This window comes from Petromyzon marinus, chromosome 27, assembly GCF_048934315.1.
Source record: "Petromyzon marinus isolate PM22_M1 ecotype Great Lakes invasive population chromosome 27, UKy_Petmar_22M1.pri1.0, whole genome shotgun sequence".
Taxonomy (NCBI): domain Eukaryota; kingdom Metazoa; phylum Chordata; class Hyperoartia; order Petromyzontiformes; family Petromyzontidae; genus Petromyzon; species Petromyzon marinus.
In genome coordinates this window covers 7,706,592-7,729,123 of record NC_133693.1, presented here as the reverse complement: position 1 = coordinate 7,729,123, position 22,532 = coordinate 7,706,592, and the positions used below count along the sequence as shown (strand labels likewise).

At 53.1% G+C, this 22,532-nt stretch overlaps 1 protein-coding gene across 1 annotated transcript in view; it reads right to left on the bottom strand.

Moving 5' to 3' along the window:
- The window catches only part of LOC116946571 (potassium voltage-gated channel subfamily KQT member 4-like), an 80,800-nt gene that overhangs the window by 36,321 nt on the left and 21,947 nt on the right, over positions 1–22,532 (bottom strand). The window contains exons 2-8 of the mRNA XM_076070099.1: positions 13,298–13,388; positions 12,643–12,769; positions 11,485–11,660; positions 9,208–9,336; positions 7,977–8,087; positions 7,500–7,595; positions 3,785–3,877 (exon numbers count right to left, since the gene is read on the bottom strand). Coding sequence (XP_075926214.1) covers positions 3,785–3,877; positions 7,500–7,595; positions 7,977–8,087; positions 9,208–9,336; positions 11,485–11,660; positions 12,643–12,769; positions 13,298–13,388 — 823 coding nt within the window. The remainder of the gene's footprint in view (positions 1–3,784; positions 3,878–7,499; positions 7,596–7,976; positions 8,088–9,207; positions 9,337–11,484; positions 11,661–12,642; positions 12,770–13,297; positions 13,389–22,532) is intronic.

Below are 22,532 nucleotides of genomic sequence, written 5' to 3'. Positions count from 1 at the left end.
GAGGATCTTCCCCTCCACATTTATCATCTGTGGCCAGGTCGCTTCTGACTAAGAGCTAATCGCTCAGTGGGCCTTGTCAAATAAAACAGTTTATTAAATAGCTGGCCAACAAATCCCTGCCCCCTTTCCAAAGCAGGTGCAAGACCCCCCCCCCACCCTTCTCCAATGCCGATTTATCTTCTCTGATATAATGTTACGGCGCTATGGAACTTGCTATGATGCTAGAGCAAGTAACCTGCCTCACACCTAACATTCCATCTCCCCACCCCCAGTGCGTGACAACCCCAAGGTGCTCCCGTTGGCCCCAGTATACCATTAGCATCATGTTTGCGTATACCGTACTGCAAATTACGCGAACCGTAATTGATGGATTCTCACACGCACGGTTTCATGCATCCATCGTGAACATAGGAATCGATCCATTGCTGTCTGCAAATGTGTTTCGTGAGGGGTTTATTTGGGAGCTGTATCCGCGGTAAGGAGCTGGTGTTCAGCTTAGTTTTATTGTTAAGCAGCTGTTCCCAAAAAGTCACCACATTCATTAATAAGACTGCCATGAAGAGGACAAGTTATATGATAGGTGACGATTCAGGCAATCGCTCTTCTTCAAAGCAGAGATCTCCCTCCTACGTTGGGCAGTGTTATTAACAAATGTGTCAAGTTATTATTATTATTTGTGCTCGTGCACCGCTGCCGATGCAGTGCCATGAACATTTTGTTTTAATTTCCAACCACGGATCAGCTCTCTGCCATTTGCTTTCTATCGGAGAAGTCCACAGCTTCAGCATTAAGAGACGGAAGCCGCCAGTATTATTATTTTATATTGGAGGAGCCAAAGTTATTATTTTCTAGCTCAAGCTGACGGCTGCCCGTGCACCTCCGTCCGCGTGGGTGAAAAATGAAAAAGCGATTGCCAGTTTGGCTCGGCGATCGAGGCGCGAGGACGGGCGGCTCAATTCCTCACGTTGGGAGGCGGCGGCAGTGACCCTCACCGCCGCCGCCGCTCGTCCTCCGTGGCGATAACTCAGCCGAGTGTGACCACCCCTCGCTCCCTGCTCCTCGCTCACCGCGCGTCCCCCTGCACCCGGCAACCCGCTCCCTGCTCCTCACGCATCCCCCCGCTCCCCGCTCCCCGCTCCGCACGAATTGAACTGCTCCCCACCCACTGCTCCCCGCTTCTCGCGCGTCCCAATGCTTCCCACACCTGATCGAAGAATACAGCGGCGGCGCCACCGCAAAAATGATCGCGTGCATCGTGATCCAACACTTTGGAGGGTTGGGGGGGGGGTTGGTGGAACACCCAGAGATTTACGATACTCACAATGTCCGCATCTCCCTCGGAAGAGGAGGGAATGCCCACGCGCACAGTGGGGGAGTTTCTGCGGACGCTCCATTCTCCTCCCATGTGCCTTTCCTGACAGAGGAACTGGCCAATCTGCCCAATGCAAGACCCTCCTAAAATCGGGGGTCTTGGGACTGTGAAGATTTTGCGGATACACAAACGACTTCAGAATGCTTCTATCTTCTACACCAGGGGTCACCAAACTACGGCCCGCGGGCCGGATCCGGCCCGCGACGTCAATCCATCAGGCCCGCCGACGGTACTTGAATTTGTTTGATAAAACGTATGGAACACGAGACGTTGTGATACAATTTAAATATTATGTTTAAAATACTGGGAGATCTTCACGCGTGTGGAGACCTCCTGACTGCTATGTTCCTTAAATTTACTATTTTAAATTTTAAATTACTGTATCTAGATTTTCTTGTTTATTGTAATGTTTGCTTATTTCGTGCCATCCCAAGTACTTCCCCGGCTCGTGGTAGCTCTGCCTACGCTCTGACGTTACCATGGTTTCCATGGCAACGTCATGGCAACACGTTACCATGGTTTCCATGGCAACACACACAAACACGCATCTTTCCCGCCCCCAGATTTTCCAGCTGTCAACACAGGTTCGACGCTCCAGAAATATTTATTTATTATGCGGCCCGCGCTCGTCATTCTTTCAGTTATCCGGCCCACTGTGAAAAAACTTTGGTGACCCTTGTTCTAGAGTCACGCGCATTGCGCTGTTTGAAAGGCGACGATATTTTTTGCCGACGGGAACATTTGCTGGCACTAACAGCCTGTGACACGGCCACTTAAAGTTCTCCACGTAAAGTGCTTTCCAGTAACTACGGAAACAAGCAGGCAGTTAAAAACACAGAGGGTTCCACTGTGATTGCGGTCGCAGGAGGCATGTCACGCCAGAGTGCAGGTACATGAACGGCGGCAACGATTACTTACAGACTAATGTCTCTACAATCGCTCTGCCCCGGGAGCCAGAGCACATTCAGGTGTCTCGTAGCCAAATGAGGGAACGTTTTAATATTCTTAGGCTTTTGATAAAACCTTCAAGACTCGGCCACTTAGAAGCCACTTTTAGGATTCTTGGAATTCTATCGAGCTGCCGAGCGCAGAGTTTCACTGGGTGATTCAGTCGTGACCCCACGATGGGTCGCAAGCAAAGGTGGTGATGCCAATCCTTGTTGGCTGGCCAGGTGGCTCAAGAGTTCATAATGGCCACGTCAGAGAATGCTGAGCCAGCAAAACTGCCAACCGGGTTTGAATACAGGTTTTGCGTGCCCGTTATGAAATGGGATTCTCAGGTATAGCGAGTTGATGACTCCACACACAAAAATACCCGATCGTAATAAAATAAAAACGCACTTAAATTGGCTACATCCTAGCTGCGGTAATTAAAACAGTTTCAGTTTTAATGACATGCTACAAGCGCTCTTAACGGGGCAGCCAAAAGGTGCTCTGCGAATGTAAAATAAAAGATGTATCGACGTCACATGAGAAGCTGTGCTGTGACAAACATGGATTCTGGGGCAGGTCTAACAAATGCCGAGGGAATTCCGACTGCAATTCATTTAGTCTCGTGACCCCGACGAGGACAACGGCGTTGAGATGCAATTGTGGGAGAGAAAAAAAAACGATTTCAATTTCACTCAAGGGCAGTTCCCCAAATGAGACCTCAGCATAAAAAAAACATCATCCTAATATATATGTATGTTGAACTTCTTTCGCGCTGTACATAGCCGCCTGTGCTAACCAACATGGTAGAATTTTGAAGGCACAATATGCATTTTAAATACAGCTTATCTACGGAACAAGTGAAGGGAATGACACGCACACGAAACTGAACACGCCGTCACCAACCCAGCGCGCGCGAGAAAGTCGGTTCGTCCAAGTCGGTCCCGACACCGCGGTATTTTACGAGCATTTCTGCCTCATCAAAGCAGGCGGACAAAATTATTTCCCCCCCCGAGTCAACGGCGCCAATCGGTCGACGTGTTACGCCCCAGGCAGAAAGCCGCTTCGCGGCTGCACCGGCCGCCACCCCCCGCATCCGGATCGTGCGTCTGCGATGGTGGAGCTGCTCCCAGGGGAAGCGCCGACGAGAGAAGTCCCGACTGTCGGCGCGCGTCAGGCTGCCCGAGACGACCCTGACCCTCGGGCCGTGCGACTCGAGACTCCGCGCGCTCCGCTGCTGGGTGGCTCCCGGCGCCGACGCAAGCCGCTCGCGACGCTCATGCAGCCTCCATGCGACCAGTGAGCGGTGGAGTGCGGGCAGCGCAGGCGCAGCACGGGGTGCGAGGGTCAGGGGTTAAGGCGACGGTTGGGGCCAGGGGTTAGAGTTGGCGGTTCAGGTAAGGGTTAGGATTATGATGAAGGGGTTAAATTTTTAGGCAAGATACAAGGGTAAGGGGGGTCGGGTGAAGTGGCTGTTGACACCTGCCTTAGCGAAGGGATGCACTCGTAGTAGAACCTCCACGTGGAGGTGAGGTCCACGCGGGATGGGTCCGTGGCGTGGATCCTCCACGCTGCCTGCAATCACCATCATCACCATCGTCGCCATGGTCACCATTGTGATCATCAACATCATCACCATGGTCATCATCATCACCTTCAATCCTTGTCACCATCACAATCATCGTCACCAGCAAGAGCATGGTTTTCAAAATCTGCTACGTTATTAATATTACATTAAATGGTTGTGACATCACCACTCTGAGTGGGAAGGCTGACTGGCAGGATGCAACGGGGCAGGGCCCACGAGTGATGGCTTCTGCTGCTACTCGAAGTCGGCCGCTGCCAGCCCGCGCAAAGGCATCATCATTTACGTCCCACATCGACACGTGTGCACGATGTCAGCATGCGTGCGCACACATGCACAGTCACAGACTAACAGGTAAAGATCCCCGTATAGCCTTCAACACTGTTGGGACAAGTTCTGTTAGCGAGCACCAATTTAGGCTTGGACTGCGCACGAGGGGGTGGTGGTGTGGACAGTACCACGCCCATCCGCCTTTGTCTCTCCAGTACTGAAGAAACCTAACGGTGGTCCAGGACCGGTTCAGATATTCATCACTGAGATTGGCTCTGAGCAGGAAACAAACTTAGGTCGCCTGGTCGGTGGCTCAGTGCGCTAACCACTTCACGTTCACCCCCTCACACACACAGACACCCTCTCTCACACTCTCTCTCTCGCACTCTCTCTCTCTCACACTCTCTCTCTCACACTCTCTCTCTCACACTCTCTCTCTCACACTCTCTCACACTCTCTCACACTCTCTCTCTCTTACACTCTCTCTCTTACACTCTCTCTCTCTTACACTCTCTCTCTCTCACACTCTCTCTCTCTCACACTCTCTCTCTCTCACACTCGCTCCTCTCACACTCTCTCTCTCACACTCTCTCACACTCTCTCACACACTCTCTCTCACTCTCTCTCTCACACTCCCTCTCACTCTCTCATACTCTCTAACACCCTCGTTCCTCACACACTCTCACACTCTCTCACTCTCACACTCTCTCACACTCTCTCTGTGCTCCTCCCAGGAGGCATTGTTTGGCGTGACGATGGAGTCAAGTACCTGGGAGTTCACTTGGGGAAACCACAGTGGGGAAACCACGTGACGTCGCTCTGAACAACTGGACCGAGCTGGCCGACACAATCGAGGCTAAATTACTGACATGGGCACCACGCCTCGCTCCGCAGATGTCATTCAGGGGCCAAGTGCTCATCGCTAACGCCCTGGCTGCATCCGTGCTGTGGCACAAGACCAACGCCCTCCAGTCTCCTGCTTGGCTTCCCACCAGAGTCAACCGCTCACTCGCGCACTTCGTCTGGCACGGGAAGCACTGGCTCAGGCCGGGCGTTCTCTGCCTGCCGGTGGGCGAGGGCGCCCAGGGTCTGGTGGACGTCGCCGCCAGGGTCGTGAGCTTCAGGCTCATGGCGGTCAGGCGGCTGCTGTACGACCGGGAGGAGCTGCCCTGGAAGTCGCCGGCCCTCGCCCTGCTGAGGAATGCAGGGGGGTGCCTGGGGTACGGAAAGGAGCTCTTCCTGATGGACCTGAGCCTGCTCGACTACACGAGGCTGCCAGGTTATCACCGGAGCCTCTTGGACGCGTGGCAGAGCTTCGAGTGGAGCAGAACGCACGCACCCTACGACCTCGCGCTGTTCCTGAATGAGCCCCTTGTTCTGCAACGGCCTTTTCCAGGGAATCAGAGGAGAGAGGACCCTGGCTCAACGCCTCACATCGGCAGGGCTGCGGACAGTCTTCCACCTCGTGCAGGCCCACCAGCACAAGTGCAAGACTGCAGCTGAGATCGCCAGCACCGCAGGGCCCCGCTCCATGCTCGCTGGGGAGAAACTGCTGCGGGACGTCACTCCGTGCCATGAAGGAGCTGCGCCTGAAGCTGGAGGCGCCGGGAGATGGTGGCGGCCCTCCACCCCCCTCCTCCTCCTTCCCGGAGTTGTGCTTCTCCTGCGCGCAGCCCCCCGGCCACAGCGACTCCGGTAAGCTACTGGAGCTCCGAGGCTGCAGGAACGTGCCCCTGAAGAGTGCCCCAAACACAGCGCTCTGCACGTGGCTGTGTCAAGGCGCTACATTCCCGGGACCTGGCCGACCTACTGGACACAAAATGGAGAGACTATTTCTCTCCCCTCATTGCAACCGCCCCTCAGTGGAAACAAATGTACAAGTCTCTCCCGTAGCCAAACGCTGCGGTGACCTCCAATGGAGGTTGGCACACTTCACGTTTCCATCGGCGGTGTGGCTCAGCCGAACCTCGCCAGGGGTAACAGACTTGGTCCATTTCCTGCGGTGCCAGGGAGGATCTGCCCCAGTACTTAGACTGCCAGCGGCTCAAACCAATGTTCCGCCTTTTGGGGGACATCTTCAGGAAACTGGGGGTACACTTCTACAACAGCAGCTTCGTATATGGGGTGCCTTACCTGTCTAACAGACGCCATGACCTTGCCAACTTCGCCTGTGCTCAGGCGAAGATGGCGGTGTACAGAACAAGAAAAAAGATGCTGGAAGGTGACACTGATGGCTGCTCCGTGCTTCCAGTGTTCAGAGGCCTGCTTAAGGTGCGGCTGCAGCTGGAGCACGCATACCACACACATGTCGGTGATGTGCACGTCTTCTTCGAACGCTGGGGAGCCGGACAAGCCCTCTGTACCAGCGTGGACGGCACCCTCATGTTCACCTTCTGAAGTGCTCGCTCATCAACGTGGCGTGCGCGATGACCACCACCACCACCACGTGACTTTTCTTTTGCGTTGTGCGCTGTGCTTTTTAGCGCCACAGCGCGTGGATTTGTAACGTTTATTTTCATTTGTTTGCTGGTGACTTTATGTATTTCACATCGAAATCGCCTCCAGTGCTTTTGCTGCTGGCGGCAAAATAAAAGTTGTTTAAAGTCTCTCTCACTCTCTCTCACTCTCTCTCACACTCTCGCATTCCCTCACACTCTCTCACACTCTCTCTCTCACACTCACTCTCTCACTCTCTCACACTCTCACTCTCTCTCACACTCTTTCACACTCTCACACTCTCTCACACTCTCTCACACTCTCTCTCTCTCTCACACTCACTCTCTCACTCTCTCACACTCTCTCTCACACTCTCTCTCTCACTCTCTCACACTCTCTTTCACACTCTCTCTCTCACACTCTCTCTCTCACAATCACTCTCTCACTTTCTCTCACACTCTCTCACACTCTCACTCTCACACTCTCTCACACTCTCTCTTACTCTCTCACACTCTCGCACTCTCTCACACTCTCACTCTCTCACACCCTCTCACACTCTTTCACACTCTCACTCTCTCTCACACTCTCTCTCACACTCTCTCACACTCTCTCACACTCTCTCACACTCTCTCACACTCTCTCACACCCTCTCACTCACTCTCTCTTTCACTCTCTCACACTCTCTCTCACTCTCTCACTCTCTCTCTCTCACTCTCTCTCACACTCTCTCTCACACTCTCTCTCACTCTCTCTCACACTCTCTCTCTCACACTCTCTCTCACTCTCTCTCACGCTCTCTCTCACGCTCTCTCACACTCTCTCTCACACTCTCTCTCACACTCTCTCACACTCTCTCCCACTCTCTCTCTCACACTCTCTCACACTCTCTCTCACACTCTCTCTCACCTGAATGAGGCCTGCTGCTGGGCTCCGTCGCTTCTCAAAGTGCTTCTGTCTGTGCTGCTCCTGCACCTTGAGGGCAAAGCCTGAGCCCAGAATGCCCTGGGGGCACCAGCATGATCATCAGCATCCTCGTCGTCATCATTGGCATCATCGCCATCATCACATCATTACGGTCGCTTTCACCGTCAGTATTGACATCATTAACATTGTCATCATTACCATAATCATCCACATACATGAGATTCGCGCGACCACATTAATCATCATCAGCGCTCACTACGATTGTGCCACCACACTGGCATGTCGTGATAATAATGATGCGTCGTCGTGATGATGATGATGATGCATCATCGTGATGATGATGATGATGCGTCGTAGTGATGATGTGTCGTACCGATGATAATGTGTCAAAGTGATGACGATGGTGATGTGTCATAGCGGCGATGACGACGACGACGATGATGATGATGTGTGTCTCACGGCGGGCAACGCGAAGAAGGAGATGCCGATGATGGCGAAAGCGGCCGCCAAGAGCCGCCCCCCCCACGTGACCGGGTACTTATCCCCGTAGCCGATGGTGGTGAGCGTCACCTGACAAGCGGGAGGGCACAGGGACAGAGTCAGCCCTAGGATGGCAGGGGGGGGGGGGGAGCGTAGGCTGCGGCATGGATACTGTGCAAGTAGAGGAAATCTCAAACGTGCGCGGGGAAGGTCAGCGTCACGCCGCGGCGACAAACCACGCAAAGACACACAACACGAAACCAACGCCGCATTGACCAGATGCATTGCGACATCATCTCTCTCAGTATTGCGCCCTTAGTCACCCGTGGGTTGTGGCATGGGGAAGGGGGGGGGGGTGTGGAAGAGGTGGGGGTGGCGCAGAGAAACTCGTGATCTTGATTTGGGGGCCGAAATGCCAAAGCGATGATGGGTGGAGTTTGAGACAAGGCAAGGGTTGGGGGGGGTTCACGTTAAGACTATGGTGAGAGTTAGGACTATGGCTGGGAGTTAGTCCGTGGCTGCGTGCGCACGTGCATGCATGTGTGCATGCGTGTGTGTGTGCGTGTGCATGTGTGTGCGTGTGTGTGCACGTGTGTGCGTGTGTGTGCATGCGTGTGTGTGTGTGCACGTGTGTGTGTGCACGTGTGTGTGTGTGCGTGTGTGCGTGTGTGTGCACGTGTGTGTGTGTGTGCACGTGTGTGTGTGTGCACGTGTGTGTGCGTGTGTGCACGTGTGTGTGCGTGTGTGCACGTGTGTGCACGTGTGCGTGTGTGTGCGCGTGTGTGTGTGTGTGCACGTGTGTGTGTGTGTGCACGTGTGTGTGTGTGTGCGCGTGTGTGCACGTGTGTGTGTGTGTGTGCACGTGTGTGTGTGCGTGTGTGTGCACGTGTGTGCGTGTGTGTGCACGTGTGTGTGCGTGTGTGTGCACGTGTGTGTGTGCGTGTGTGTGCACGTGTGTGTGTGCGTGTGTGTGCACGTGTGTGTGTGTGTGCACGTGTATGCGTGTGTGTGCACGTGTGTGTGTGTGTGTGCACGTGTGTGTGTGTGCACGTGTGTGCGTGTGTGTGTGTGCACGTGTGTGTGTGTGTACGTGTGTGCGTGTGTGCGTGTGTGTGTGCACGTGTGTGTGTGTGTGTGTGCACGTGTGTGTGCACGTGTGTGTGTGTGCACGTGTGTGTGTGTACGTGTGTGCGTGTGTGCCGCGCCTCACCGTGCCCCACCAGAGCGCGTCGGCGTACGTCTCGAAGTACTTGTTATCCTCGTCCTTCTCGAGGAGGTAGACGAGGAAGGAGGAGAAGATGAGCACCAGGAAGCCGATGTACCACGCCGTGATGAGCTCCTGCACACCGCGACACCGCGCACCGTCACCGCCGCGGACAGGCCCGTGCCAGGCTAGGTGCCTTGCGATTTCACCAGGTGTTGTGGCTATTACGTAAGCACGTAGTGATGCATCACCACGCCGTTTCAAACAGATTCTGACGCGCGGGGCGCGTGTGCATGCGTGTGTGCATGTGTGTGTGTGCATGTGTGTGTGTGTGTGTGCATGTGTGTGTGTGCATGTGTGTGTGTGTGTGTGCATGTGTGTGTGTGTGTGCGCATGCGTGTGTATGTGTCTGCGTGCGTGTGTGTGTGTGTGTATGCGTGTGCATGCGTGTGTGTGTGTGCATATGTGTGTGTGTGTTCAGTGTGGTTGTTTCATGCAGGCCCTGCAGTCACATTCATCAATAATAATTAAAAAGAAATTGAGTCACGAATGGAACAGTGAACAAAAAAATGTGAAACATTATCCACATCAAAGGGGTGGTGGTGGTTTGGGGGGCAAATTATTGAAATCCTGGAGGGATTGCGGTGGGGGGGGGCGGTGCGCGCACGTGACACACCATGCTGTGTGTGTACACCACGTGACCCTCACCATGCTGTGTGTACACCACGTGACCCTCACCATGCTGTGTGTACACCACGTGACCCTCACCATGCTGTGTGTGTACACCACGTGACCCTCACCTTGCTGTGTGTACACCACGTGACCCTCACCATGCTGTGTGTGTACACCACGTGACCCTCACCATGCTGTGTGTACACCACGTGACCCTCACCATGCTGTGTGTGTACACCACGTGACCCTCACCATGCTGTGTGTACACCACGTGACCCTCACCTTGCTGTGTGTACACCACGTGACCCTCACCATGCTGTGTGTACACCACGTGACCCTCACCATGCTGTGTGTGTACACCACGTGACCCTCACCATGCTGTGTGTACACCACGTGACCCTCACCTTGCTGTGTGTACACCACGTGACCCTCACCATGCTGTGTGTGTACACCACGTGACCCTCACCATGCTGTGTGTACACCACGTGACCCTCACCATGCTGTGTGTACACCACGTGACCCTCACCTTGCTGTGTGTACACCACGTGACCCTCACCATGCTGTGTGTGTACACCACGTGACCCTCACCATGCTGTGTGTGTACACCACGTGACCCTCACCATGCTGTGTGTGTACACCACGGGTCCCTCACCATGCCGTGTGTACACCACGTGACCCTCAACATGCTGTGTGTGTACACCACGTGACCCTCACCATGCTGTGTGTGTACACCACGTGACCCTCACCATGCTGTGTGTACACCACGTGACCCTCACCATGCTGTGTGTACACCACGTGACCCTCACCATGCTGTGTGTACACCACGTGACCCTCACCATGCTGTGTGTACACCACGTGACCCTCACCATGCTGTGTGTACACCACGTGACCCTCACCATGCTGTGTGTACACCACGTGACCCTCACCATGCTGTGTGTGTACACCACGTGACCCTCACCATGCTGTGTGTACACCACGTGACCCTCACCATGCTGTGTGTACACCACGTGACCCTCACCATGCTGTGTGTACACCACGTGACCCTTACCATGCTGTGTGTACACCACGTGACCCTTACCATGCTGTGTGTGTACACCACGTGACACTCACCACCTTGCTGTGTGTACACCACGGGTCCCTCACCTTGCTGTGTGTACACAACGTGACCCTCACCTTGCTGTGTGTACACCACGTGACCCTCACCTTGCTGTGTGTGTACACCACGTGACCCTCACCATGCTGTGTGTACACCACGTGACCCTCACCATGCTGTGTGTACACCACGTGACCCTCACCATGCTGTGTGTACACCACGTGACCCTCACCATGCTGTGTGTGTACACCACGTGACTCTCACCATGCTGTGTGTACACCACGTGACCCTCACCATGCTGTGTGTGTACACCACGTGACCCTCACCATGCTGTGTGTGTACACCACGTGACCCTCACCATGCTGTGTGTGTACACCACGTGACCCTCACCATGCTGTGTGTGTACACCACGTGACCCTCACCATGCTGTGTGTGTACACCACGTGACCCTTACCATGCTGTGTGTGTACACCACGTGACCCTCACCATGCTGTGTGTGTACACCACGTGACCCTCACCTTGCTGTGTGCGTACACCACGGAGCCCAGCAGCCGCCAGGTCCCGCCGCGCCGGTCCATGCGAACCATGCGCAGGATCTGCAGAAAGCGCAGGGAGCGCAGCGCCGACGTGGCGAACACGTTGCCCTGGGTGCCGGCGATGATCACGGCCAGCGACGCGATCAGCACGATGATGTCTGCGCGCACCAGCGGGACAGCGAGCGACGACGCGGAGCTCAGAGCGCGGAGCGACGTGCGCATGACAAAACGGAGCCCTCGGCTCTCTTCTGTCTAACTTTCTTTGCTCTCCTCTCCTTCTTTCTCGGCACCCGACTACTGAGGTCGTTTGAGGTGATTGCACTCAGGATGTGGTCTCGTAATGATAAATAAGTGAACCTTATGGCGGTACCTCGGGGTTCCATAGTACCCCGGCTCTCTCAATGTCCGCGATGCGGTCATTTTTAGTCTGCTGATGGTCGGCGATGCGGCAATCGACTCATCTCGACGAGCTGTACACGTTAAAGAAAAATTGCATTTTTCGATAACGGATTTTCTATGCTAATGAATGGCTTTCAAACATCACGGAGTAGCACCGATTTCGGATTGATTGGTACCCCAGTCACGGAGTTACGTACAAGGATCAAGTGAAGAACGCTAAATGAGTGATTTATTCAACAACTTAAAGTATTTAGGGAGCAACTTCAAGGGCAAAAACAAACGCTACCCTTTCCATAATCATAGCAACCGTCTCTTTCTCTGCTGTATATCATCCGTACGTACCGCCTAGAAGTGCGATACCAAGCTCTGCCCCCTTCCTGAAATCACGCGCACGTCTAAGACGAATTAAAATGTGAAGTGCGGCCCTGCAATGTCTTGCTGGCGCCACGGCTGGCCAAAGGGCCTCCTTCGCTGGACAGGCAGCAGCTGTGGAGAGCGCCTCGAGACGAGCAGTGGCTCCTAACCAGGGTCCGCACGTCACCGCCGGTCTTCGCGAGGCCGTGGGAAGTGAGCGATCACCGTGGACCCCGTCGCGGAATTACCATGATATGTTTTGCTCACAAAACACCAGATTTTCTGTTTGACTGCGTGTGAAATTATCAGTCCTGTTTTTTTAGCGCCGCAAGGCAACGCGGTGCGCACGCGTCGCAGCCGTCTCCCTCGTGCCGCCCGCCATCGTACCGATGACGCAGAACGGCTTCCGCGCGAAGCGGCATCGTCCCCTCCATCCCCGGTAGCGGCAGCAGCAGCCGGCCGCCCAGATGCGGGCGAAGTACTCGAGGCCAAACACCCCGATCATGATGTACTCCTGCCCACGGACACGCAGACGCACGCGCGGACACGGCACGCGCGCAGACGCACACGCACATTCCCACGCTATATATATACACACACACACGCACGATAGGCAAAGACGAAGATCCCCTCTCCCCCGTATAGCCTTCAACAGACTGTTGGGACAAGTGCTGTTAGCGAGCACCTATGAAGGAGGTGGGAGGCGGGAGGGAGGTGGCGCGAGATAGCGGACGATCCCGAACTCTGAAGCTTCTTAAATAAGACCCGACATGGTAAATCGGGTCTCGAGGACAATAGGAGCAGGGGCAGTCCTCCACTGAGGCCATATTCTTGGTCCATCTGCTGCAGTAGAAGAGCAGGGAAGGGGATTTCAACAGGACCTACATCTCCACTTTATCGACCTGGCCTGGGACTACAAAAAAAACGTCTAGATCAGTCAGGGCTTTGTTGTCGTTCTTCACGAATTCGGGAGGACGCCGACCCTTAGCCCTCCGCTCCACGCAGGCCCCGGTGGAGCCCCCGCGCATGCGTGCGCCCTCACCAGCAGCAGCACCGCCTTGGAGGCGGCGTCCTGGTACGTCTGGATGGTGGAGAACACAGACAGCACCAGGCAGCTCAGCACCAGGACGAACCTGCGCGCACACAAAGAGATAGAGACAGACATCGATGATGATCCGCCATACGGCCTTTGAGACTGTCGACGCAAGTGCATATGTGGCGAATGCCGGTTAATACCGCACCCAATATCGCTGTTCACACCCATGTCCTGCCCCGATGCGGCCCCTAGCTGCAAAAACAGAAGCCCTCCTCATTGGAAAAAAATGAAATAACAAAAACTCCAAGCTCAGTCAAGACTCCAGCTTCAGCGAGCACCTCTGAAGCTCTGACATTAAATCCGGAGACCATCGATTCTCAGCTGTCCTTCGCTTCCCACATGTCACAGCTCTGCAGGAGCTCTTACCTCCATCAGCAGAACATCTCCTGCAACCAGAGCCATCTCTAGGGGCACGGCGAAATCGGGGCGACCGCCCCGGGTCCCACGCTTTGGGGGGGGGGGGCCCACGCTTTGACGTCAAGATGTCCGATCTGGTTTAGTTTGCAGTCGTCGGGGGACCCACACAGTGGGATTTGCCCTGGGTCCCGCACCCCGCTATGGACGATCCAGCCTGCATCTGCCACTCTCTTGCAGCAGCCATTGCTCAGACTCTCATCCGTGCCCTCATCCAACTTGACGATCGCACCTCTCTCTGCTATGGCCTCCGAAATCCATCAGCTCCAAACTCCAGCCAGTGCAGAATGGTGCCGCCAGACCTCCCATCCGAGCTGATAAATGAGACCACCATCACCCCAATACTCCAATACCTTCATCGCTACCCAGTCCAGTCTCAGATCAATATCAATATTGCTTTCACCAAATTCAATATTGTTCATTCACCGGGCCCGCACCTACCTCTCCCCCCTCTCGTCTCACTCAACTCCCCGGTCCAGTGCCCAGCAGAGCAATGGCAGCTTCTCCCCAGAGAGCATTCGGACATTCCACCAGGCCAGCTGCAGCAGCGATTACTTTTTTGTTTCTGGGGGCTCCGAGAAATGGGGCCGGGGAGGGGGGGAGATTCATTCCCCTGGCTCGACCGAGCAGGGGTTTGGCTAGGGGATGTACCGGACGCTTATCCCCTTGGGAACTCGTGCACACATCAAACGAGACCCACGTTGGACGGATTAACCAGCGCCCCACACGGGACCGGAGCCGCCGCTTGCCACGTTGGTGGCTGTGAGCGTGCTTCGAGTGTAATCGGTTTGACTATAATGTCAGACTTTGGCATTGTCCACACACCACGCCACCACGTTGTCCCCTGGCGCTGCGAGGAGAGGTAGGAGTTGGTTGCCGAATGGTGGACAGGCTCACAGACAGACTCACAGATAGATAGATGGGTGGGTGACCGATTCGACGCTAGATGAAAAGAGATATGGAAAAATAAGTCGTGAGACTCGAGCGTTCCTGCGTAAATGACCATGGATGGATGGATGTCCAAACAGACAGGTAGATGACAGACATAGAGAATGATGGATGGATGTAAAGACGGATGGATGGACAGGCAGACAGATTGATGAGTGGACATCTAGACAAATGGGTGGACAAACAGACAGTGTAATGAAATGGCAAATACGTTTACGTAACTGTCGTCATCCTTCCGACATCTACCACGAATCTCAGTGAGCTCTCACCTCGTTAAATGAAGATAATCAATCAAACCAAACATCAATAAGAAAGCCTTAATGAGAGGAGCGTCGGTGGGATTTTGGGGGTGAACGGGCATTGGAAATAATTGGAGAATTTTAATTAAGGTTTCTTTAATTGCGAGCATTCCGCACCTAATTAAGCATCACACACTCTGCGGGATTAGCTCAGTAAATGGGCTCTTTGCAATGTAATCCGCAGTAGATTAACACCAGTGTCACAGCACTCAGCCAACAATGCCGGGGGTCCTGGGTTTGAATGTGGGCTTCAGACGCCCGTGACTAAACCGGGTTCTCTACTACACAGAGCTGACGGTCTCGGCCAGGTCACCAATGACCTCACGAAAAATGAATCCTCATAGTCATCAATTTTTCCCCGATTGCATAATCATGCCAGAATCATCGCAGAACTACCTCAGAGATGCCTTCAAGAGAGCTTTTTTTCTAATTCACACACTAAGGGAGCTCACCTTCCCACGCGCACACACACTCTCTTACGTAAACAAAAATGTCTCACGTGAGAGTTAAAACGTTGGATATATTTGAAGTCTCTGTCTACAGGAAAGCCACCAATACGGATGCTTTCTTAAAACCTGATTCCCACCATCATCCATCCCAGAAGAGTTCCCTCACCAAAACTCTATACCACAGAGCTCGATGTATTTCCGACCATCACCACCCTAGCCAGTGAACTGGAGCACGTACACAAAGCCCTCAAGATGAAAGGATATTCGGACTACACAATCTGTAAAGCTATCACCCCAACCGTTGGGGAAGAATCATCTGAGGACCCAATGTAGACCATCACCTTGCCATACATAGCAGGGGTCACCAAAAATATTTCCAAGATCATGAGCAAACACAAGATCCAGGTTCGATTCAACATAGTACATAAAATTCGTGATCTGATCCCATCTGTGAAGTGGTGATCCCTGACATGCAATACCCCGGTGTCTACAAACTAAGCTGTGGCTGTGGCAGCAGTTACATTGGGGAAACTAAGCGACATGTCTCGGACCGGGTCCGTGAACATAAGGCAGATCTGAAACACGGTAGGACCAAAACCTCGGCCGTGGCTGAGCATTATTTTAACGCTGTGGGCACACACGAAATAGATTTTGCCAAGACGAAGGTACTCTGCAAACCCACTGGCTATCAGCAAAGATTCGTTCATGAAGCCATCCAGATATATAAACACAGACACTTTTTCAACCGAGAAGATGGGGACAAACGGAGCAATTAACTGGCTGTGATGTTCCCTTCCTACCTGCCTATGTTGGCAGTGATTTTCGACTCTCCGAGTTACATTCACTAACACAGCTACCGTTGCTCGTTTTCCTCGGTGGCTCTTGCTGAGCTCTCTCCGATTTTACATTTACATGCAAATATATTACATTGACATGCTGATCTCTCACGATACAATGGCCACCCCCACAGCTCTCCGATCTTACATTTACATTCAAACTTCTTACATTGACATGCTAATTTCATCTCTAGCCCCGCCCATTTACCATTGGGCTACACCCATCTCAAACCTTTATAACATCCTGCCTTAGCAGCTCTCCCGCCATATATCTTTTTCCTGCCTCAGCAGCTCTCCCGCTATATTTTTTCACCTGATGATGATTGCTTGTCTTGCGATCGAAATGTCGTGATATTGTTATTATTTTATTATTCTTCTTGAAAAAAATTCTATTTACGTGGCTTTACCGAAAGACTCAAAGAATATATTTGAAGTTCTCATAGCTGGAATTCAGCTGATTTTATTTTAATACACAACGATTTTTTTCCCTGCAGCTATTGGTAGCCGAGCCGGGACCGTCCGCTCGTCACACTCGAGGCCCAGGTTTTACTCACGGATGGCCGGACTCGGATTCTTAACGATTAACTATTTAACTATTCACTTTTTATTTTATTTTCCCAGGTAAAGCCCACGGAGTGTTCCGGGCCATCACAAATTACAGCTCAACCAAGGGGCTTAGAATGTGGAAAATTAAAGCAACCAAACTCTCCAAACGCGTGAATCCACACGAACACGGAGAGAGAGAGAGATCCAAACTCCAACTATACATGCGTCAGGGTCGGGATCTAACCACCGAACTCCTGTATACCAGGTGGGGTAGTAGTTAACATCTCGCCACCGTGGAACCCAGGATCTCAGCGGTGCCGGCTCGGTGTCTCCGACACGGCCATTGTGGACCATCAAGAGCCAACCCTGCCAGCCCTGGGCTCCCGGTGCATCTTCCTATGCTTCACCCAGACCCCGCTTTCCGCCGGCCGGCCTGCCCACCCGCCCGCCCGCCCGCCCCTCACCCCACCCACCCTCGATGCCCTGCATGGGCTTCCACTGTCCCCCTCCTTGCCGGGTATTTTGGGAAGGCAGGTCCCGGCAGGTGCTGAGAGGGCTGCTGTTTTCTGGGCGACTCCCCACGGCTAAATATAAAGGAGACATTGCTTATAGCGCTGTGGCCGGCCAGTTAGACACACACAGCCAGACATACGATCAAGACAAAGGCAAAGACAAAGCTTCCCCGTATAGCCTGAATAGACTGTTCAGGCAAGTGCTGTTAGCGAGCACCTATGAAAGCAGGCATGGCACACGAGAGGGTGGGTGGAAACGCCACACCACATTTGTCTTCCCAGCGGTGATGTTTACACACCACACCAGGTACTCATTGAGGCTGAATCGATCTAGGGGAGGCCCATGACCGGTTTAGATAATTACCACTGGTGTGTGTTGACAGTGTGCGGGAATTGAACTCGGGTCATCGGGTTCATAGCGCAGCGCACTAACCGCTACACAAATACACAGCAAAATTAACAATCAAGACACACAGACGAATACACAGTGAGATACGCAGCCTAACATACAATGAAAACAGACACATCCAGAGTTACAATCAAGACACACAGACACACTATACATACGGACGATCAAGACACATAGACAACACACACAGAGAGATACACAGCCAGAGATTAAAGACACCCAGGCAGACAAGCAAGACACACAGAGAGACATGGAAGCAGACACAGACGGTCAACACACAAAGGTAGACAGCTGGTCAAAGAAACAGACAGAAAGACAGACAGACATTAGGCGCACAGCCACAGAGACACACGACCAGACAGACACGATGGTCAGCAAGTTAACGTACAACCGTCCAAAAAGCTAAATGAAATGTACAGCAAGGTTGCCAGTGCACGAGACAGCCAACCCATTTAACTTGCCAGGCAGACAGCCAGCCAGCAGCACGAGCGAACGAATTAGACAGCCGGCCGGCCAACGAGACGGTGCGACGCGGGCCAAGTCATCGAGATGCGCAACGCTCGATGCGCTCGGCTGGCAACGAAAGGCCACCACTCGGCTAAATTCATAACAAATTGATTGAAAGTGGCCTTGCCAAACGGCACTGTTCAAAGCAGCCGCTGATATAACGTTTCCCTTGATATGAAAGAGTTGGGTACGCAACAATGGCTGCTTCTCCGTTTCATCTGCAACACCCACGAGCAAAACTCGCCAATCACAGACTGTTGGGGCCAGCGCCGTTATCGAGCACCTATGAAGGCCGGCACGGCACACGAGTTGGTGGCGTGGCCAGCTCCACACCCGGCCGCCTTCGTCTCCCGAGTGGCGACGTTTACACACCGCACCAGGTAGCCATTTGAGGCTGAGTCGACTTAGGGGAGGCCGATGACCGAAGCTCGAACCAGGGTCGCCCGGTTTGTAGCGTGGCGAGCGCTGCCCTCTGCGCTGCCACATGCACGCAGCGGCACACACAGCCACACATCCTCCGCGTAGCCGCACAGACTGCAGGGCCAAAGCGCTGTTAGCAAGCACCAACGGAGTAAGGCCAGCATGGCACATCTGCCGCGGTGGTGTGGCCGCGGTCACACGGTGCCGGCACCTTTGTCTCCCCAGCGCTGATGTTTACGCACCGGATCAGGTGGAATGAGATTCCTATCGTTTGCCATTCCCATCAACCGTGGCATCCAATTGATCGGCAAACGCACCGTTTTTTGTGGAGTGATTGTTCCCATTATACACAACTTTTTTTGCGGATAAGAGATGCCATACACTATTTAACATATGTACTACCACATAGCTCTAGAAGCCTTCCACGGTTATACCCAAGGAATTTCCATTTGGTACAGGTATAATTAGAGGTTGATTGATGCCCGGGTGTTATCAAGGGATGGCTCCCTAATTTGTCAACCGTGTTATGTACTCTGATCATCTGGTAATTGCTGCTCACTAAAAAAGGAGTTGGAGTCCCACTAAGAGGTGGGAGCCTCACCATTAGCCCCACCAAAATAAACCACCTGCCTGGGTATTTGTCATCAAACACTCCACCCCCTTAACCTGCCAAAGTGCATAATAATGTTTTTTGTGTTATATCACTTAAATAAAAATGTGTCGGTAAACCCGCCACCACTTGACACAGCCAATTAATAAGGTTTGTCACGTAAACAAAACGTGCCAATTAGTTACTAGTTCAGGACACCAGTGTGTTGGTCGTGAAGGCCTATGTTTTAAACTCCCCATAAGTGATGGGGCTGTTGTGGAGAAAGTGGAGGAGTTCCCATACCTGGACAATATGATTATTACTGGTTTCCAGTGTAGTAGCAGATATCTCACTCCGAATCGGTCGAGCATATTTTTTTTCATCGGCTGCATAACAGTGTTTGCAACCTACCTGGCCTATCGCTCCACACAAAGTTGCGGATCTCTTCTCAGCCACAGTCACGTCCTCCATTCTCTGTGTGCAAAACGTGGACCCTTTAAAGGATCAACTGTGCCAGTTTGAAACATTCAGGCTGGCCTGCTATGATGGATCGTGGGTTTAACCATACTTGATTGTGTGAGGAGCTCACAGATCCTTGGAATATGTAGACACATTCCCATCGGTGAGCTCCTTCGGCAGGCGAGGCTGCGTTGGCTGGGTGATGTAGCCCGCATGCCCAGCCACTGCATGCCCAAGCAGCTTTTGCTTGTCCGGATAAAGAGGGCTAAACGAGTACGGCATGGACTCGATACGAAATTGAGTGATGCGGTACTCGAGACTGTGAAGATGATTGGACTTCCATATGACTGGTAACAGCAGTGTCAAGATCAACTTCTGTAGAGGAGGCCCGTTCAGGAAGCTACCGAGCATTTGGAAGCAGTTGCCCTCCAACAACAAGGGAAGGCGTAGGAGCGCCGCTCACAATAACGATCAGAGCACTGGGCGGCTAAAACGCAGTTGAGTGGGCAAAGTGGGGACCACATGTGATGATGTGGTGACATCACCGCCACTTAGTGGCGAATGGCGGCTGTCGTTTGTTGTTACAAACCAATGGGCTGCAGAGAAATCTAGCAGTCTCCTGTTGATTTAAAGCTGGTTTGGCTCATGCCTTCCAAACAATCCAACCTAAGTATAGTGCTAGCATCATGCTCCACTCAAGTATTAAAGTCACTCAATACGTTGGTTTTGTCCCGAGGGGCCACTTTAAACAACAGCTGGGAGAGCAAAGTGATTGAAGGTATCAGAGGAGCCGATTAACATACACACATGCAGATACAAACAAACATCATCAATATGGGCACAAGCCACCATCACCACTATTCCTTATCTACTGTTGACAGGGGTGGGGGGTGAGCCCTCAAAAGCCTTCGACTCAAGGCCTCCAAACACCTCACCTGCACACCCCCAGGTCCCCATTAATTCTATTTCTCAGAGCCACTCGCTGTTGGTTGACATTATCTTGCCCTAGGGAGAGGACTGTCCACCCCCCAAACGATTACCGGAAACCATGTTCCAAAGAGGCCCATGCGGAACCTGGTCCCACTTTCGACAGAGCAATGGCAGCCCCTCGTCACCAGCAAGCATTTGGACATTCCACCTGGTGTTCCCGGAGGCTCCCCGGGCATACAGCCCGAGTACGGGAACTCCTCGACTCTCTCCACAACAGACCCATTGCTCATGGAGAGTTGTGGAGATGGACTTGCCCAGGTAGGCAATTTGTTTCAGTGGGACTAACGCTAAGGCCCCACCTCTTGGTGGCAAGCTCAAGGTACGGCAGCGGAGCCTCCGATTCGTTCTCAGAGTGAGCAGCAGTGACCAGGTCATCAGCATACATGACCCGATCGACACAGACACGCGCACAGACACAAACACATACAACATAGGATGCATGCAGATACAAAAACTGCATATGTACGTCATAAAGCCTTTAACAGAATGTTGGGGCAACTGCTGTTCGCAAGCACTTATTAAGGTCGGCATGGCACTCGAGGCGGTGGGTGGGCAACACCACGCCCAGCCGCCTTTGTCTCTCCAACCCTTATGTTTACACGCCGCAGGACTGGTTCAAATATTGGCCCTGGGGCGGGAATCGAATGCGGGTTGTCGGGTTCGTAGTGCGGTGCGCCAAATGCTGCACTGCTGCTCCCCACACAGAGAGAAACACAGACGGGCACACACACACACAAAACAAAGATCCCCCGTGTAGCCTTAACAGACTGTAGGGGCAAGTGCTGTTAGCGAGACACCTATGAAGGCCAAAACGGTACACGAGGGGGTGGGTGGCCAGCACCACGCCGGGTCGCCTTTGTCTCCCCAGTGGCGATGTTTACACGCCGCACCAGGTACTCTCATTTGAGGCTGAGTTGAACTAGGATGGCCCAGGACCGGTTCAGATAATCGTCACTGGTGTTGGCCGTGAGTGAGAATCAAACTCGGGTCGCCAGGTTCGCAGCGCAGTGCGCTAACCACTACACCACCGCTCCCCACACACTCACACTCTCACTCACACACTCACACACACTCTCACTCACAAACTCACACACACTCTCACTCACACACTCACACACACTCTCACTCACACACTCACACACACTCTCACTCACACACTCACACACACTCTCACTCACACACACACACTCTCACTCACACACTCTCTCACACAAACTCACACACACACTCTCTCACACAAAGTCACACACACTCTCACTCACACACACTCTCACTCACACACTCTCACACACTCTCACACACACTCACACACACTCTCACACATACTCTCACACACACTCTCACACACTCACACACACTCTCACACACACTCTCACTCACACACTCACACACACTCTCACTCACACACTCACACACACTCTCACTCACACACACTCTCACTCACACACACTCTCACACACACACTCACACACACCCTCACTCACACACTCACACACTCTCACTCACACACTCTCACTCACACACTCACACACTCACACACACTCACTCACACACACTCTCACACACACTCACACACACTCTCACTCACACACACTCACACACACTCTCACACACACTCACTCACACACACTCACACACACACTCTCACACACACTCACACACACTCTCACTCACACACTCTCACTCACACACTCACACACACTCACACACTCACACACACTCTCACTCACACACTCACACACACTCTCACACTCACACACTCTCTCATTCACACACTCTCACGCATACTCACACACACTCTCA